General features: G+C 38.1%; 1 protein-coding gene and 1 pseudogene across 2 annotated transcripts in view; one reads left to right on the top strand and one right to left on the bottom strand.

Annotated features, from left to right (window-relative positions):
* Nucleotides 1-5,738: 5,738 nt before the first annotated feature.
* The window catches only part of MINPP1 (multiple inositol-polyphosphate phosphatase 1), a 37,136-nt gene continuing 25,191 nt past the window's right edge, over nt 5,739-17,683 (bottom strand). Inside the window, exon 5 of one of the 2 annotated variants that reach the window (XM_040254690.1) lies at nt 5,739-9,736. In XM_040254690.1, coding sequence (XP_040110624.1) covers nt 9,343-9,736 — 394 coding nt within the window. In that variant the 3' untranslated portion in view covers nt 5,739-9,342. The remainder of the gene's footprint in view (nt 9,737-17,683) is intronic. The other variant, XM_040254691.1, reaches the window with a different exon arrangement.
* Nucleotides 10,799-12,210, top strand: LOC120873781 (annotated as a pseudogene).

Below are 17,683 nucleotides of genomic sequence, written 5' to 3'. Positions count from 1 at the left end.
AGAAAAACGAATTAAAAGAAATGAGGACAATCTCAGAGACCTCCAGGACAGTGCTAAACACCCCAACATTCGAATCATAGGAGTCCCAGAAGAAGAAGACAAAAAGAAAGACCATGAGAAAATACTTGAGGAGATAACAGTTGAAAACTTCCCTTAAATGGGGAAGGAAATAATCACCCAAGTCCAAGGAACCCAGAGAGTCCCAAACAGGATAAACCCAAGGTGAAACACCCCAAGACACATATTAATCAAATTAACAAAGATAAACACAAAGAACAAATATTAAAAGCAGCAAGGGAAAAACAACAAATAACACACAAGGGGATCCCCATAAGGATAAGAGCTGATCTTTCAATAGAAACTCTTCAAGCCAGGAGGGATGGCAAGACATACTTAAAGTGATGAAAGAAAATAACCTACAGCTCAGATTACTGTACCCAGCAAGGATCTCATTCAAATATGAAGGAGAAATCAAAAGCTTTACAGAAAAGCAAAAGCTGAGAGAATTCAGCACCACCAAACCAGCTCTCCAACAAATGCTAAAGGATATTCTCTAGACAGAAAACACAAAAAGGATGTATAAACTCGAACCCAAAACAATAATGTAAATGGCAACGGGATCATACTTATCAATAATTACCTTAAACGTAAATGGGTTGAAGGCCCCAACCAAAAGACAAAGACAGACTGAATGGATACAAAAACAAGACCCCTATATATGTTGTCTGCAAGAGACCCACCTCAAAACAGGGGACACATACAGACTGAAAGTGAAGGCTGGAAAAAGATTTTCCATGTAAATAGAGACCAAAAGAAAGCAGGAGTAGCAATACTCATATCAGATAAAATAGACTTTAAAACAAAGGCTGTGAAAAAAGACAAAGAAAGACACTACATAATGATCAAAGGATCAATTAAAGAAGAAGATATAACACTTATAAATATATATGCACCCAACATAGGAGCACCACAATATGTAAGAAAAATGCTAACAAGTATGAGAGGGGAAATTAAAAACACAATAATAGTGGGAGACTTTAATATGCCACTCACACCTATGGATAGATCAAGTAAACAGAAAATTAAAAAGGAAACACAAGCTTTAAACGATACAATACACCAGGTAGACCTAATTGATATCTATAGGACATTTCACCCCAAAACAATGAATTTCACCTTTTTCTCAAGCGCACATGGAACCTTCTCCAGGATAGATCACATCCTGGGCCATAAATCTAGCCTTGGTAAATTAAAAAAAAAAAAAATGAAATCATTCCAAGCATCTTTTCTGACCACAGTGCAGTAAGATTAGATCTCAATTACAGGAGAAAAACTATTAAAACCTGCAACATATGGAGGCTAAACAACATGCTGCTGAATAACCAACAAATCACAGAAGAAATCAAAAAAGAAATCAAAATATGCATAGAAACGAATGAAAATGAAAACACAACAACCCAAAACCTGTGGGACACTGTAAAAGCAGTGCTAAGGGGAAAGTTCATACCAATATAGGCATACCTCAAGAAACAAGAAAAACGTCAAATAACCTAACTCTACACCTAAAGCAACTAGAAAAGGAAGAAATGGAGAACCCCAGGGTTAGTAGAAGGAAAGAAATCTTAAAAATTAGGGCAGAAATAAATGCAAAAGAAACAAAAACCATAGCAAAAATCAACAAAGCCAAAAGCTGGTTCTTTGAAAGGATAAATAAAGCTGACAGACCATTAGCCAGACTCATCAAGAAACAAAGGGAGAAAAATCAAATCGATAAAATTAGAAATGAAAATGGAGAGATCACAACAGAAAACACAGAAATACAAAGGATCATAAGAGACTACCATCAGCAATTATATGCCAATAAAATGGACAACGTGGAAGAAATGGACAAATTCTTAGAAAAGTACAACTTTGCAAAACTGAACCAAGAAGAAATAGAAAATCTTAACAGACCCATCACAAGCACGGAAATTGAAACTGTAATCAGAAATCTTCCAGCAAACAAAAGCCCAGGTCCAGACAGCTTCACAGCTGAATTCTATCACAAATTTAGAGAAGAGCTAACACCTATCCTACTCAAACTCTTCCAGAAAATTGCAGAGGAAGGTAAACTTTCAAATTCATTCTATGAGGCCACCATCACCCTAATATCAAAACCTGACAAAGATGCCACAAAAAAAGAAAACTACAGGCCAATATCACTGATGAACATAGATGTAAAAATCCTTAACAAAATTCTAGCAATCAGAATCCAACAACACATTAAAAAGATCATATACCATGACCAAGTGGGCTTTATCCCAGGATGCAAGGATTCTTCAATATCCACAAATCAATGTAATGCACCACATTAACAAATTGAAAAATAAAAGCCATATGATTATCTCAATAGATGCAGAGAAAGCCTTTGACAAAATTCAACATCCATTTATGATCAAAACTCTCCAGAAGGCAGGAATAGAAGGAACATACCTCAACATAATAAAAGCTATATATGACAAACCCACAGCAAACATTATCCTCAATAGTGAAAAATTGAAAGCATTTCCCCTAAAGTCAGGAACAAGACAAGGTTGCCCATTTTCACCACTACTATTCAACATAGTTTTGGAAGTTTTGGCCACAGCAATCAGAGCAGAAAAAGAAATAAAAGGAATCCAAATTGGAAAAGAAGAAGTAAAACTCTCACTGTTTGCAGATGACATGATCCTCTACATAGAACACCCTAAAGACTCCACCAGAAAATTGCTAGAGCTAATCAATGAATATAGTAAAGTTGCAGGATATAAAATCAACACACAGAAAATCCTTGCATTCCTATACACTAATGATGAGAAAATAGAAATTAAGGAAAGAATTCCATTCACCATTGCAACAAAAAGAATAAAATACTTAGGAATATATCTACCTAAAGAAACTAAAGACCTATATATAGAAAACTATAAAACACTGGTGAAAGAAACTGGACATGGAACAACAGATTGGTTCCAAATAGGAAAAGGAGTATGTCTGTATATTGTCACCCTGCTTATTTACCTTATATGCAGAATACATCATGAGAAACGCTGGACTGGAAGAGGCACAAACTGGAATCAAGATTGCCGGGAGAAATATCAATAACCTCAGATATGCAGATGACACCACCCTTATGGCAGAAAGTGAAGAGGAACTAAAAAGCCTCTTGATGAAAGTCAAAGTGGAGAGTGAAAAAGTTGGCTTAAAGCTCAACATTCAGAAAACGAAGACCATGGCATCCGGTCCCATCACTTCATGGGAAACAGATGGGGAAACAGTGGAAACAGTGTCAGCCTTTTTTTGGGGGGCTCCAAAATCACTGCAGATGGTGGCTGCAGCCATGAAATTAAAAGATGCTTACTCCTTGGAAGGAAAGTTATGACCAATCTAGATAGCATATTCAAAAGCAGAGACATTACTTTGTCAACTAAGGTCCATCTAGTCAAGGCTGTGGTTTTTCCTGTGGTCGTGTATGGATGTGAGAGTTGGACTGTGAAGAAAGCTGAGAGCCAAAGAATTGATGCTTTTGAACTGTGGTGTTGGAGAAGACTCTGGAGAGTCCCTTGGACTGCAAGGAGATCCAACCAGTCCATTCTGAAGATCAGCCCTGGGATTTCTTTGGAAGGAATGATGCTAAAGCTGAAACTCCAGTACTTTGGCCACCTCATGCGAAGAGTTGACTCATTGGAAAAGACTCTGATGCTGGGAGGGATTGGGGGCAGGAAAAGAAGGGGATGACAGAGGATGAGATGGCTGGATGGCATCAGTGACTCAATGGACATGAGTCTGAGTGAACTCCGGGAGCTGGTGATGAACAGGGAGGCCTGGCGTGCTGCGATTCATGGGGTCGCAAAGAGTCGGACACAACTGAGCGATTTAACTGAACTGAAATGAACCAAAGAGCTTTTAGACTTGGTTTTTTTTTTTTTTTTTTTTAAAGTCTTTTGAAGCTCATGCGGGCCCATTGGTAGAGAACTGTCTTCTAGTCATAATTTTTTTTTTTTTTAAAGAGTTAGGCTGATAGCAGCTAGACTTGAAAAGGAAGTTCTTTTTAACTGCCTAACTCCAGCAGTGACTGAGGCAAAAACTAGTAACATGGTTTGAAAAAGTCCCATAATGCTCTACTCCATTTCCCTTCCTAGAAAGACCTGAAGCATTGCAACCAGAGTCAAGTGGATTTAGAATCCCAGCTACTTATTTCCTATCTACATCTGGGAGCTTCACGCATTGTTTTTCTCAGCAAGGAAAAGCAGATCGTTTCTCATTTCTTCAGACTTCTGCCCGAGGATTTCAGTATTTCTCCTCAGACTCTTCTCAGTCATCTAGTACTGAAGTAGCAAACAAAGCTGTGAAACGCAACTGTAACTTCCCACCATAGATAGAACTTAGGAGGCTACACAACTCTACCTAAAATAGTCAAATTAGGAACCCAGGCCCTCACCAAGTCTCCATGATGCAAAGAGTGACAGATAATTTCAAGGAGTAATGCTGCAGACAGAAGGAAAAAAAGCACTTTTTTTGTCTTCCAAAGACTAGTCTTAGCTTCTCAGGGAAAGCAAGGAAAAGAAAAAAACTTGTAAGAAAAAGAAACAAAAAGAAACTAAGGGCTGCTCAAACGAAGAGGAACTATAGCTAGAGCATGATTGATGTTCTTCCTATCTCCAATTAGGCATGTTTTATCAACAGAACTCTCTCATCTGTGTATCCAAAGATATGGTTCACAAGTATACGATTTTACATCAATTTACATCAAAGCTGGAGGTTTTTTTTCCAGGATAAGATTGTTCACTGAAAAAGTTTCTAAAAGCACCCAAATTATCAACGTTCAGAACCAAAATTGGTAGAATGAACTCTAATGAAAAACACAATCAATAAATCCCAACCTAATTTTCCATATTGTTTGTTGTTGTTTAGTTGCTAAGTCATGTTCGACTCTTTTGCAGCCCCACAGACCAGCCCGCAAGGCTCTTCTACTCATAGGATTTCCCAGGGAAGAATGCTAGAGTGGGTTGTCATTTCCTTCTCCAGGGATCTTTCTGAACCAGGGACTGAACCCATGTCTCCTGCATTGGCAGGCAGATTCTTTACCACTGGGAACCAATTTTCACATTAGCTACTTCATAAATAATGTAAAATATGTTAGCAAAATGTTCTCATTATATACTAGGAATCCTATTAAACTTTGAAGGCTATCATTCCAATGAATAATTATTTGTTCTGCCAGTGCAACAAACAGAAGTCTGAACATAAACTGTTTGGCTCTAAAGAATGGTTTAGCATCTGGGAACAGTACATGGATGATGTTACACTGAGACCAGTTTTAGACATAATATATTTAAGAATCCTTCTATCTTAAAATGTATTACTCCAGTAATGATAAAATGAAGTTTGGAAGTTAACTGCCTCCTAATCTGCCAGGTATGAAGCCCAAACTACAATTCTTTTAACTAGAATAATATGACATCTTTCTTCCTGCTGTGGAATTTTCTCAAAAATACTCACTCCTTCTTTTTCTTCTCTTTCTCCTCACACACATACACATACACCAATTAAAAAATAGCTTAATAGACTGATGTGAAGGTGCTTAAGGGTAGGTTAAGCTGATAGGTGAGTGAAACGAAATGCTTAAGTGAGAGAAAAAGAATAGAGAACTCAGTGATCTGTTATTCTATGAGAGTTAAGTGACTGGGTAAGTTCAGGAGAAGAGCTAGATAAAAGGCAAATTACATTGTAATGCAAATATTTATTTTCAGTTTACATTTGGCAGAATAGTCCAAATTCCAAGGATCATTAATGAACTGTATGAAATACCACCTTAAAGAAATACATTCCAAAAATTTATATTTACAAATTCTGGTTTGGTTGTATGTAACTCTCAGATATTTAAGGTCATGCATCAATTCTGCAGTTTACAAAAGGAAAGCACTCAAAGATATAAAATTTGACTTTTGCCTGAAAAAAATGAAGCTCCTTTTCCTTTACAAGTTGAACTCTGCTTTCAGTGTTAAAACTAAGATCAAGATTATATACAAAGATAGTTTCAAGTGCAGGATTATGTGCTGGAGAGCAGAAACTTCAAAATGATAAAATGACTATAAAAAAAGAGTAAAGACAAACGCACTGCACACATCAAGTTGTAGACTATAGACAGAAAAATTACTAATGTTCACAGGCTATTTATTAATTGACCAAAATCTCAGAACCGATAGTGATTACATTTTGGCTTAACTGACTAAAGTGGTCACCTATCATGAATGAATTCTTGTTGGCCAAAGGTTATTTTTCAACATTCAACTTTTTATATATCCTATCCCAGATAAGACCTTTCGCTTTTATCATAAGATTCTTCAGTTTCAGCTATTTCCTAAGTGAGAATAATAGCACCAGAATAATGTCACAGCCTGTGTAACATTAACAAAAACGGACCATACTTACCCTCTATCCTGAAATAGTTTACATACCAAAGACTACAATGATAACTATGCAGTTCTACTTAACAATAAATAATAAATTAAACAACTTCTATAAAACTTCAATAGTCTATGAAAACTTCATGAATCAAATTATTTAATGTTCCAGACATCAAGTAAATTTGTTGTAAGGTCTTTTAAGATAACCCCCTTGAAAGAAAAACTAGGCTTATTCAACTTTAACACGCTCACAGTCTAAGTCTAGTGTTTGTACATAAAAAGTACATGACTCATGAACTGATATTGCTGATTTGTGATAAATGATCAAAAAGTCTTAAAAAAAAACAAATACAGCAATTAAATCAATTATTTAAGAAGGATACACACAGTGAAGTCCTTTTCATAGAAAAGTTTAAATTCCCACAATACTATAAAATTTCAGAGTCAAGCATGCAGTAGAATGGTGAATACTGAACTTCATGTTGGTGGTTACCTACAGGCAGGCAGTGAGGGAAAAGCATCAGGTAGACATATAAAAGTCTTCAATTCTTCTTATTTGATCTAAACCAAATGATATAATGTTAATTTTGATAAACAGTATGACCGGTATGAATGCTCATTATACTGTTCTCTTCTTGTCTGCCTTAGATGAATTGTTAAAAAAGAAAATGATTAACATCAGACCTTTATAGGAATAATCAACAGTGTATTGATGCATCAGTAGTATTTATCAGCTAATCATCTATTCTGTGAACATCACTCAGTTGAAGATCAATGATCTACAGATCAATGATCTATGCATCTTCTTTTATAATTTCAATAAACAGTTGTAACATTTTATTTAGATTTTGAACAAAACGGATTTCCATTCTTAATAAGTGAAAACCTAAGAAATTTTTTATTTAATTGGAGGAAAATTGCTTTACAATGTTGTGTTGGTTTCTGCCATACAACAATGCAATTCAGCCATAATTTCATATATATATATATATATTTACTTTCCTCTTGAGCCTTCCTCCCCAGAAATTTTTATTGGAAGAAAATGTCCTTATATTGCCTGATTAGTCAAAGCTGCCTGAAATGCTATCCTTTTACCATCAATTACTCATTGTGTAATTAAAAGACGCTTACTCCTTGGAAGGAAAGTTATGACCAACCTAGACAGCATATTAAAAAGCAGAGACATTACTTTGCCAAAAAAGGTCTGTCTAGTCAAGACTATGATTTTTCCAGTGGTGATGTATGGATGTGAGAGTTGGACTATAAAGAAAGCTGAGTGCAGAAGAATTGATGCTTTTGAACTGTAGTGTTGGAGAAGACTCTTGAGAATCCCTTGGACTGCAAGGATATCCAACCAGTCCATCCCAAAGGAGATCAGTCCTGGGTGTTCATTGGAAGGACTGATGTTGAAGCTGAAACTCCAATACTTTGGCCACCTGATGCAAAGAGCTGACTCATTGGAAGAAACCCTGATGCTGGGAAAGATTGAGGGCAGGAGGAGAAAGGGACAACAGAGGATAGGATGGTATTACCGACTCAATGGACATGGGTTTGGGTGGGCTCTGGGAGTTGATGATGGACAGGGAGGCTTGGTGTGCTGCAGTTCATGGGGTTGCAAAGAGTCGGACACAACTGAGTGAATGTACTGAATTGAACTGACTGTATATCAATATGGAAAGCAGAAAAAAAACTGGTAGAAAAGTTATAAGAATTATGTTTATTATTATAGAAACTACTTTTATGACATTTGATAGAACTCAGAACTATTGCTTTGAAATGGGTTCGTATCTGTGAAAGGTCTTCCCTTGTGGCTCAGATGGTAAAGAATCTGCCTGTAATGTGGGAGGACCCGGGTTCAATCCCTGGGTCGGGAAGATCCCCTGGAGAACGGAATGGCAACCCACTCTAGCATTCTTGCCTGGAGAATCCCATGGACAGAGGAGCCTGGTGGGCTACAGTCCATGAGGTCACGAAGAGTCAGACACAACTGAGTGACTAAGCAGCAGCATATGTGAAACTGAAAGCCCACCAGTATGAAGTCAGTCTTTACAAAAATAAAGAACAAAAAAGAAATTAAATCCTCAAAAGCTATATCTCACATAACAGTAAAATATACAAATACAAGCAAAGTGACAACTTTTTAAAACATATAAAGCCATGGATTTAAGTTTGACTCTATTCTTCTGCCTTGTTGCTAATGGTCCTCTTTGTTCTTCCAGTTATATATGTAAAACAGGTATGATAATAATTAAATAATGGCCTTTCAAGACTTACTAAGAGGTTAAAAGGAATTATTGAAATTGTGTTCAAATACTTTATAAATACTCTTAACAAAGATATTTTATTATACTTTTGTCTTCCTTCAGTGAAGGTGTACTTTTAAATCATACTGTTTCTTAATATTGTTTCAAATTCTCAACTAGAGATGTTAATTTCTTCCAAAGTGACACTCCCAGTGAATCATAACAGCTCTGATTAAGAAGGTAATACTAGAACTGTGCTACTTGAGGAAAAAAGAAAGAATGGCAGCACAACTGGTAAAGTTCCTAGACTTAGTCCAGTCACGTTATGGACTGTCCAACTGACAAAATATTTTGTTACTCCAAAACTTCTGTGTATCATTTTGAAATCATGTTCTATCTCAGTGTGAGATTTCTTACATAAATAGAAAGAATTTAATTTCTGTAAATGTATGTAGTACCAGTTATCTCTGAACAGATTTCCCATGAGAGCTGCTTCAGTGAAAAATCATTTCTTACATATCCATGTCCAGATTCAAAAAGAAACATTTTTCTTTGAAAAAACAGAAATATCCAAGAAATGTTAAAGCTTTGTGTACCCAGGGACTGGCCACCTATTCTAAGCATGGCATCACTCCCTGGAGATTGCTGATGAATTAAAAATGCCTGGCAGTCACTCATAGCTCGTCAGATGTGTTCACCTTTGGTAGTTCACATTCTTCACTGGTATGACAGCTCTGAAGGATGTCCTTATAGTGGTTCTTCAGATCTTCATACAAAGAAACAGTTTCTTGTGAGTGAGCCAATGGTAACACTTTTTCATTCAGTAACAACTGCACTCGGAATTCTTCTTTAGGAGTCTTAGCATTTTCACAATGGTAAAGCACAAATATCAGGTTTGAAGCATAGGGTACAATGTGACCACTTCGGAACTTCCGATGCATTTGCTCCTTGTAATTGTAAGCTGTTAGGGGTTCCTTGTCTTTGAAGTAGCCCATGAGAGAAAGCAGTGGAAGAAGGGTCTCTGCATGGCCAAACTGGAGGATGACTGGAGAGGAAACTGGTTGAGAACTTAAAGAAGAAATAAAGAAAAAGGTATATATAAAACATTTTCTACATACATAGTAATTTAACATAAAAACCACACTTAATTAACTTTCTCATCTTTTAAAAATCTTTATATAAACAACAGTATGGCTAAATTCTGTGTGGCAAGAGAACTGAACTTTAAGTACTAAAATTACATTTTAAAAATTTGGATCACTGCATATTGTAAATCTACCTAAAACACACACATCATTCTTTAAGCTTAAAGAGAGCTGAATCTTTACTGCTAGATAAGGGAACTTCAAGTTGATATGGATTTCAAAACTGTGTTGCCTTTCTGTGAATGAATCTGAGCACCTGGCCTTTAGTAAATATTGATTACTCTCTGGAGCTCATCTGAATGAATTTCAAATGTTATTTCATCTTTAGGGAATTAGGACACTATTCAGTAAATTTCTTGGTTAAAACCAAGTCTGAACAGTGAATGGTAATGCATATAATTCTTCAAAGTTTTATGAGACCTGACTTGGTCACCAAATGTGGGAGAGTCACAAAAAAGGTAATGACACAACCTATTCTAGCTGATTAGGTCTGTGGTTGGGAATGGAGTTTATACACTGCCAGAAACAACAGCTTTCAACGCATGAGCTAGGTCACCTTTTAATTTTCTTTCGAGTTTTCTGTGATTTTTCTCTGATAAAAAGACTTCTTTCAAAAGTCGCAGCAGGGCTTCCCTGGTGGCGCAGTGGTAAAGAATTGACCTGCCAATGCGGGACATGGGTTAGATCCCTGAACTGGGCAAGATTCCATAGGCCGCAGAGCAACAAAGCCAGGGTGCCACAACTACTGAGCCTGTGCCCTAGAGCCCAGAAGCCACAACCACTGAGGCCACAGGCCACAGCTACTGGAGCCGTGTGCCCTGGGGCCTGTGCTCTGCAACAAGGGAAGCCATGTCAACGAGAAGCCTTCATGCTGCAACTCAAGAACAGTCCCTACTTGACGCAACCTGAGAAGAGCCTGAGCAGCAAAGAAGACCAGCTCAGCCAAAAATAAATAAATAATTTTTTAAAAACAGCAGCAGATGGCCTTTTTTAGCGCCATCTGCTCGCGGCGCCACCTCCTGCTCCTCCTGCCGCCGCCCTGAGTCACTGCCTGCGCAGCTCAGGCCGCTCGGCTCCCCACTCTCGCCATCGGTACCGCAAGAAAGCGTGAATGTTAGTTGGATGAAGGAGCGGGGCCTTCACTGCTAGGATTTTTAAGAATTATCACGTGTAAAGCATTTAGGAGAGCTGAGCTGGAAAACGAAATTTGCCATTTTTTAAAATACTTGGCATTTGTACAACATGGCAGACATCAACAACAAAGAACAGTCTGAACTTGATCAAGATTTGGATGATGTTGAAGAAGTAGAAGAAGAAGAAACTGGTGAAGAAACAAAAATCAAAGCGCGTCAGCTGACTGTTCAGATGATGCAAAATCCTCAGATTCTTGCAGCCCTGCAAGAAAGACTTGATGGTCTGGTAGAAACACCAACAGGATACATTGAAAGCTTGCCTAGGGTAGTTAAAAGACGAGTGAATGCTCTCAAAAACCTTCAAGTTAAATGTGCACAGATAGAAGCCAAATTCTATGAGGAAGTTCATGATCTTGAAAGAAGGTATGCTGTTCTTTATCAGCCTCTGTTTGATAAGCGATTTGAGATCATTAATGCCATTTATGAACCTACAGAAGAAGAATGTGAATGGAAACCAGATGAGGAAGATGAAATTTCGGAGGAGCTAAAAGAAAAGGCCAAGACTGAAGATGAGAAAAAGGATGAAGAAAAAGAAGATCCCAAGGGAATTCCTGAGTTTTGGTTGACCGTTTTTAAGAATGTTGACTTGCTCAGTGATATGGTTCAGGAACATGATGAGCCTATTCTGAAGCACTTGAAAGATATTAAAGTGAAGTTCTCAGATGCTGGTCAACCTATGAGTTTTGTCTTAGAATTTCACTTTGAACCCAATGAATAGTTCACAAATGAAGTGTTGACAAAGACATATAGGATGAGGTCAGAACCAGATGATTCTGATCCCTTTTCTTTTGATGGACCAGAAATTATGGGTTGTACAGGGTGCCAGATAGATTGGAAAAAGCGGAAGAAGGTCACTTTGAAAACGATTAAGAAGAAGCAGAAACACAAGGGACGTGGGACAGTTCGTACTGTGACCAAAACAGTTTCTAATGACTCTTTCTTTAATTTTTTTGCCCCTCCTGAAGTTCCTGAGAGTGGAGATCTGGATGATGATTCTGAAGCTATCCTCGCTGCAGACTTTGAAATTGGTCACTTTTTACGTGAGCGTATAACCCCAAGATCAGTGTTATACTTCACTGGAGAAGCTACTGAAGATGAAGATGGTGATGATGAGGAGGAAGGGGAAGAAGGAGGAGATGAGGAAAACGATCCAGACTACGACCCAAAGAAGGATCACCACCCAGCCGAGCGCAGGCAGCAGTGACGCCGAGGCCCTGAGGGTGACCTGCACTGATCTACCTTCTGCTTCCATGGAGAGGATGCATTTGCATCATTTGACAAGCCTATTTCAAGTTGTTTGTTTGTCTGTTTGCTCATTTTTGTTTTTGCATCCTAAAATTAAAATGTCATATAATTAAAAAATAAATAAATAAAATAAATAAATAAAACAGCAGCAAATGATTATTTCCCCTTTTCTCCAACTTTTATAAAAAGACCATGGCTTTTGTTCTCAAATATAATTTGTAAGCCTATTCAAACACAAAATCCAAGGAAAACAGGATATATCTATACGTGAGGCTGATTCACTTTGTTGTACAGCAGAGACTAACACAACAGTGTAAAACAACTATACTCAATTAAAAAAAAAAAAAAAAACTCTATTCAAAACACAGTTAACCAAACATTAGGTTACATATTTTCTGGGAGGACAGCAATATTTGCAGCAGTTTCTGAAGCCTCCTGATTCCTCACATAAAAATAGATGGATCAAATGGATAGCAGATCCAAAACCCAAGGGAAACAGTCACAACTATTTTATTTTTTTCTACCAAATCTTTGAAATGCCTCGTCACGTGCACTTTACATTTATAGCAATCTCAATTCAGACCAGCCCCATTTTCAGGTGCTGAATAACCACATGTGGCTGGTGGGCTACTGTGTGGAAAAGCGTTCAATAGGCAGTGGAGTAAACAGACTTACCTACATACTTGGGTTCAAAAGTCAATCAAAGAGAAAATAGGAAACAAAAAGATAAAAGACAAACAACAAAAACACATATGAAACAAACCAAAAAAAAACCTGTGCTGGGGGAAGGCGACAGACCAACAGGGTACAAACGATGAGTTCAAAGTCCTATTAACTTCATACATACAAGCTACAGAAGAAATTAAATCTAGATTGTTATCCATATTTAAGTTTCAAACCTAAGATTCCTTAGATTTATATAAAGTGCAATAAATTCCATTTTCTCTTTTGACTGACTACTTTCAGTCACATATGAAAATCAGCTATTTTTGAGAAGTTGAGAAAAACTGTGCTTTAAAAATCCTTATTGGGAGTTTTATGGGAAATCAAGTTTATATATAATTAGATTCACATAGGAAGCCAAATCAACAAAAATAAATGACTGTCTTGTGCCATATGATGCATCTAAATTAAAGAAAATATTTTAGAATTTCAAGAAATTTTCAACAGAAAGGAAAAACACAGTTTAAAAAATAAGTGCCCTAAATATTATCTTATTACAGATCAATCTCCATTACAAAAGGATGAAATATATAAAAAACAGTATTTTTTAAAGGTCTGGTTAAATCCATAAACACAATAGTGATAATGAAAGATAAGGGAAACTACATATTAGAGGGTCAAAACTAACGTAGCCTTCCTCAAAACAATGTAAAAAACTAAAATCATCAGCTTACTTAGAGATTAAATGTGCTTGCATAAAATAGTAAGCAACTTATAATTCTTTGTAGGTTACATATTTTTATAATAATGCCAAATATAAAGGAGAAATGAGCTCCTAATTATTTTCTGCCTACCTTTACCCTTTGTGCCTTAGGGTCGTGCACACAGAGCAGATGCTGTTGCTACTTCAGAAAAAGAAGTTGGCTGATGTCCCTTGTATTTACACACAAAAAGCACTGGACAAAAATGGATGTGTTTAATTTTCTGCAACATAATAATTATACTTTATGCCTTGAATTCAGTTTGCTGAGTAATAAAGAGTGTATGGAACTACTTTTTTATTATAGCACAAAGAGAATATGTCAAAAAATGACTATTTTTAACTTCAGAGAAGCTGTTGTCTAGGTCAAATGTTTCAACTCCAATGAATAAGTAATAGCTATCTGGAACACTGTACTGAAGTTGTATCCAGATCCAATGGATACACTTTCCTAAACACTTTTTTCTTTATAGATGAACATCTTTGCCTTGCCAACCAATCTCCCCCTCTTTATCTCTCATTTCCCAGACATAATTAAAATCACTTTGCCCATTTCTAAGATACCTAATTACAAAATACAGCACTAGTTTGTTTCAGGATGGTACCTGACTTCTTGTTTTTTTGATAGCAATATCACCCCTTGTTGGATGTGTAACAAACAACACAAACGTATGTACGTATGGGTGTGTATGTATGAATCATATAATCACTCAAAACAAATTACCGCTTTAAGAATTATGTGTAAATCATTCCTAAATGTATTTACACAAATCTTTATTGAACACAGAATAAGAAGGTACTTCATTGGTTTAGTTTGTGTGTTCTGTGCGCTAAGTTGTGTCTGACTCTCTGCGACCCCACTGACTACAGCCTGCCAGGCTCCTCTGTCCATAGAATTCTCCAGGCAAGAATAATGGAGTTGCCACGCTCTCCTTCAGGGGATCTTCCCAACCCAGGGATTGAACCCAGGTCTCCTGGATTGCAGGTGGATTCTTCACCACCTAAGGTACCAGGGAAGCCTTGGTTTGGTTTATATCTTTTTTAAAAGTGCCAAGGAACAGTATTAAAAATCTGGCTTAGAGAAATTTTATCTCATAGAGAAAGAGCTTTTTTATTTTATAAAAAATAGAAAAGAATGCCATATAAAACTTTGTAAAATATGCTACTATCAACATGAACATAAACGAAAACTCTAAAGTGTCTAAATTTATCTTTAACCACCTCCATATTTTCATACTGTTCATGGGGTTCTCAAGGCAAGAATACTGAAGTGGTTTGTCATTCCCTTCTCCAGGGGACCAAGATTTGTCAGAACTCTCTAGCATGACTCGTCCATCTTGGGTGGCCCTACATAGTTTCATTGAGTTAGACAAGGCTGTGGTCCATGTGATCAGAGAGGTTAGTTTTCTGTGATTGTGGTTTTCCTTCTGTCTGCCCTCTGATGGAGAAGGATAAGAGGCTTATGGAAGCTTCCTGATGGGAGAGACTGACGGAGGGGGAAACTGGGTCTTGTTCTGATGGGTGGGGCCATGCTCAGTAAATCTTTAATCCAATTTTCTGTTGATGGGCGGGCCTGTGTTTCCCTCCTGTGGTTTGACCTGAGGCCAAACTATGGTGGAGGTAATGAAGATAATGGCGACCTCCTTCAAAAGGTCCCATGCATACACAGCTGCACTCACTGCCCCCAGCAGGCCACAGCCGACCCATGCCTCTGCCAGAGACCCCTGGACACTCATGGGCAAGTCTGGGTCAGCCTCTTATGGAGTCACTGCTCCTTTCTCTTGGGTCTTGGTGCACACAAGCTTTTGTTTGTGCCCTCCAAGAGTGTGTTTCCCCAGTCCTGTGAAGTCCTGGCGCCTCCTTGGTGGGGTTAACGGCAACCTTCTTCAAGAGGGCTTATTCCATATCCAGGTCTACTGCACCCAGAGCCCCTGCCCCTGTGGCAGGCCACTGCTGACCCATGACTCCATAGGAGGTATGAGCTCAAACACACTTCTGGCTCAGGCTCTGGGGGTCTCTGGGTCCTGGTGCACACAAGGTTTGTTTGAGCCCTCCAAGCATCTCTGGCAGGTATGGGGTTTGATCCTAGACACAATTTCACCCCTTCTACCACCTTGCTGGGGCTTTTCCTTTGCTCTGGGACATGGGGTATCTTTCCTTGGTGGGATCCAACATTTGATGCTTTGAATTGATGCTTTTGAATTGAGGTGTTGGCAAAGACTCTTGAGAGTCCCTTGGACTGCAATGAGATCCAACCAGTCCATCCTAAAGGAAATCAGTCCTGAATATCCACTGGAAGAACTGATGCTGAAGCTGAAACTCCAATACTATGGCCACCTGATGCAAAGAACTGACTCACTGGAAAAGACCCTGATGCTGGGAAAGATTGAAGGCAGGAGGAGAAGGGGATGACAGAGGATGAGATGGTTGAATGGCATCACCGACTCAATGGACATGAGTATGAATAAACTCTGGGAGTTGGTAATGGACAGGGAAGCCTGGCGTGCCGCAGCCCATGGGGTCGCAAAGAGTCGGACATGACTGAGTGACTGAACTGAACCTCCATATTTTAAACAATTCTAAAACTCTTTCTTCTTGATTTTATTTCAAAATAAATTCAGAGCTCACAAAATTTATAGGTTGGATTTTAAGGGTAAGAAGCAGAATTTAACACATTCCTAAGTAAGTTACAAGATTAAAAAAAAAAAAGTTAAGTAATTTTTGCTTTAACTCAAAAAGTATTCCCAACAGATAAAAGCTCGGCATATAAATCACGAGACTCAAACAAAACTTTTTCTTCACTATTTGTTTTCCTTAGCTGGAATTCAACTTGGTAATCCTTAATGGTTCAAGTGCTAAAACTAGAATAAATATAATTCTTCATGTAATCTTCAAGGCTCCCTAAAATAGCAGAAGTAAAACATCTAACTCATGAGGTACATAATTCAAACGAACTTACCTAATAACTTTCCAGTCCTCTTAGACGACATACTTCAAATCAAGGGCCTACTTACAGCTAAGAACGTGAGAATGCTTTTCTTCACTTATAAACAATGACTAAACAATGTGTGGATCTCATATTTTGGCCTTCCCAGTGTCTCTGTGGCAAAGAATCCGCCTGCCAATGCAGGAGCCAGAGACGTGAGTTTGATCCCTGGGCTGGAAAGACTCCCTTGTGGAGGAAACAGCAGCCCACTCCACTATTTCTGCCTCACACACGTGCATGCAAGCGATATAGAAACTGATTTCCACTTTATTGTTTGAAACTCAATTGCGAAAATATTAAACTCTGGGTATAAAAAAACTAGAACTTTCAGTTTTCAGTCTGTAAGGAGCTTAGAAACTGCCATTCTACCCTAACAGCAAAGAGCCAAACAAAATGAAACGGTTCGTCTTAGATCCAGTAGAGAGGTGAGGTCACAGGTCAAACTGCTGCCCACTATATTGGAGAGATAGGCAGACACAGAGAACCACAATTTACAGGAACAGAAACCTCCACAGGAACCTATGCCAGGGTCAGAAAACTTAAAACTGTAAATGGACAAATTGCTAGAGGCTTGGTGTAGACAAGAGTAAGAGTTAAAAATTTCAGGGGACCAGTCATAGGGGATGTGAACTCTTCCAGATCCTCACAGTGAACCCCCTCTAAGCTATCTGTTAAAAACTGATTTACTTCTTTAAGTACAAGCCCAACTGCTGTTTGAAAGAACCAGAACCCCAGGTTCTTCTTAAATATATCCAAGTGTCAAGGATGCCATGGGAAATTTTCTGGGTTTTATTCCCAAGCTTATTTAAAGCAAAGTTGGTTTATGATTAAGTCCAAAACACTGGCACCAGCCAATGGGTTACAGTGTGTGTGTGTGTGTGTGTGTGTGTGTGTGTGCGCGCGCACGCCAATGGGTTACAGTGTGTGTGTGTGTGCGCACACCAATGGGTTATAGTGTGTGTGTGTGTGTGTGTGTGCACCAATGGGTTTCAGTGTGTGTGTGTGTGTGTGTGCATGTGCGTG

This window comes from Oryx dammah, unplaced genomic scaffold (assembly GCF_014754425.2).
Source record: "Oryx dammah isolate SB20612 unplaced genomic scaffold, SCBI_Odam_1.1 HiC_scaffold_14, whole genome shotgun sequence".
NCBI classification, from domain to species: domain Eukaryota; kingdom Metazoa; phylum Chordata; class Mammalia; order Artiodactyla; family Bovidae; genus Oryx; species Oryx dammah.
The sequence above is the reverse complement of the archived record's forward strand: the minus strand, read 5'-3'. Positions and strand labels throughout refer to the sequence as shown.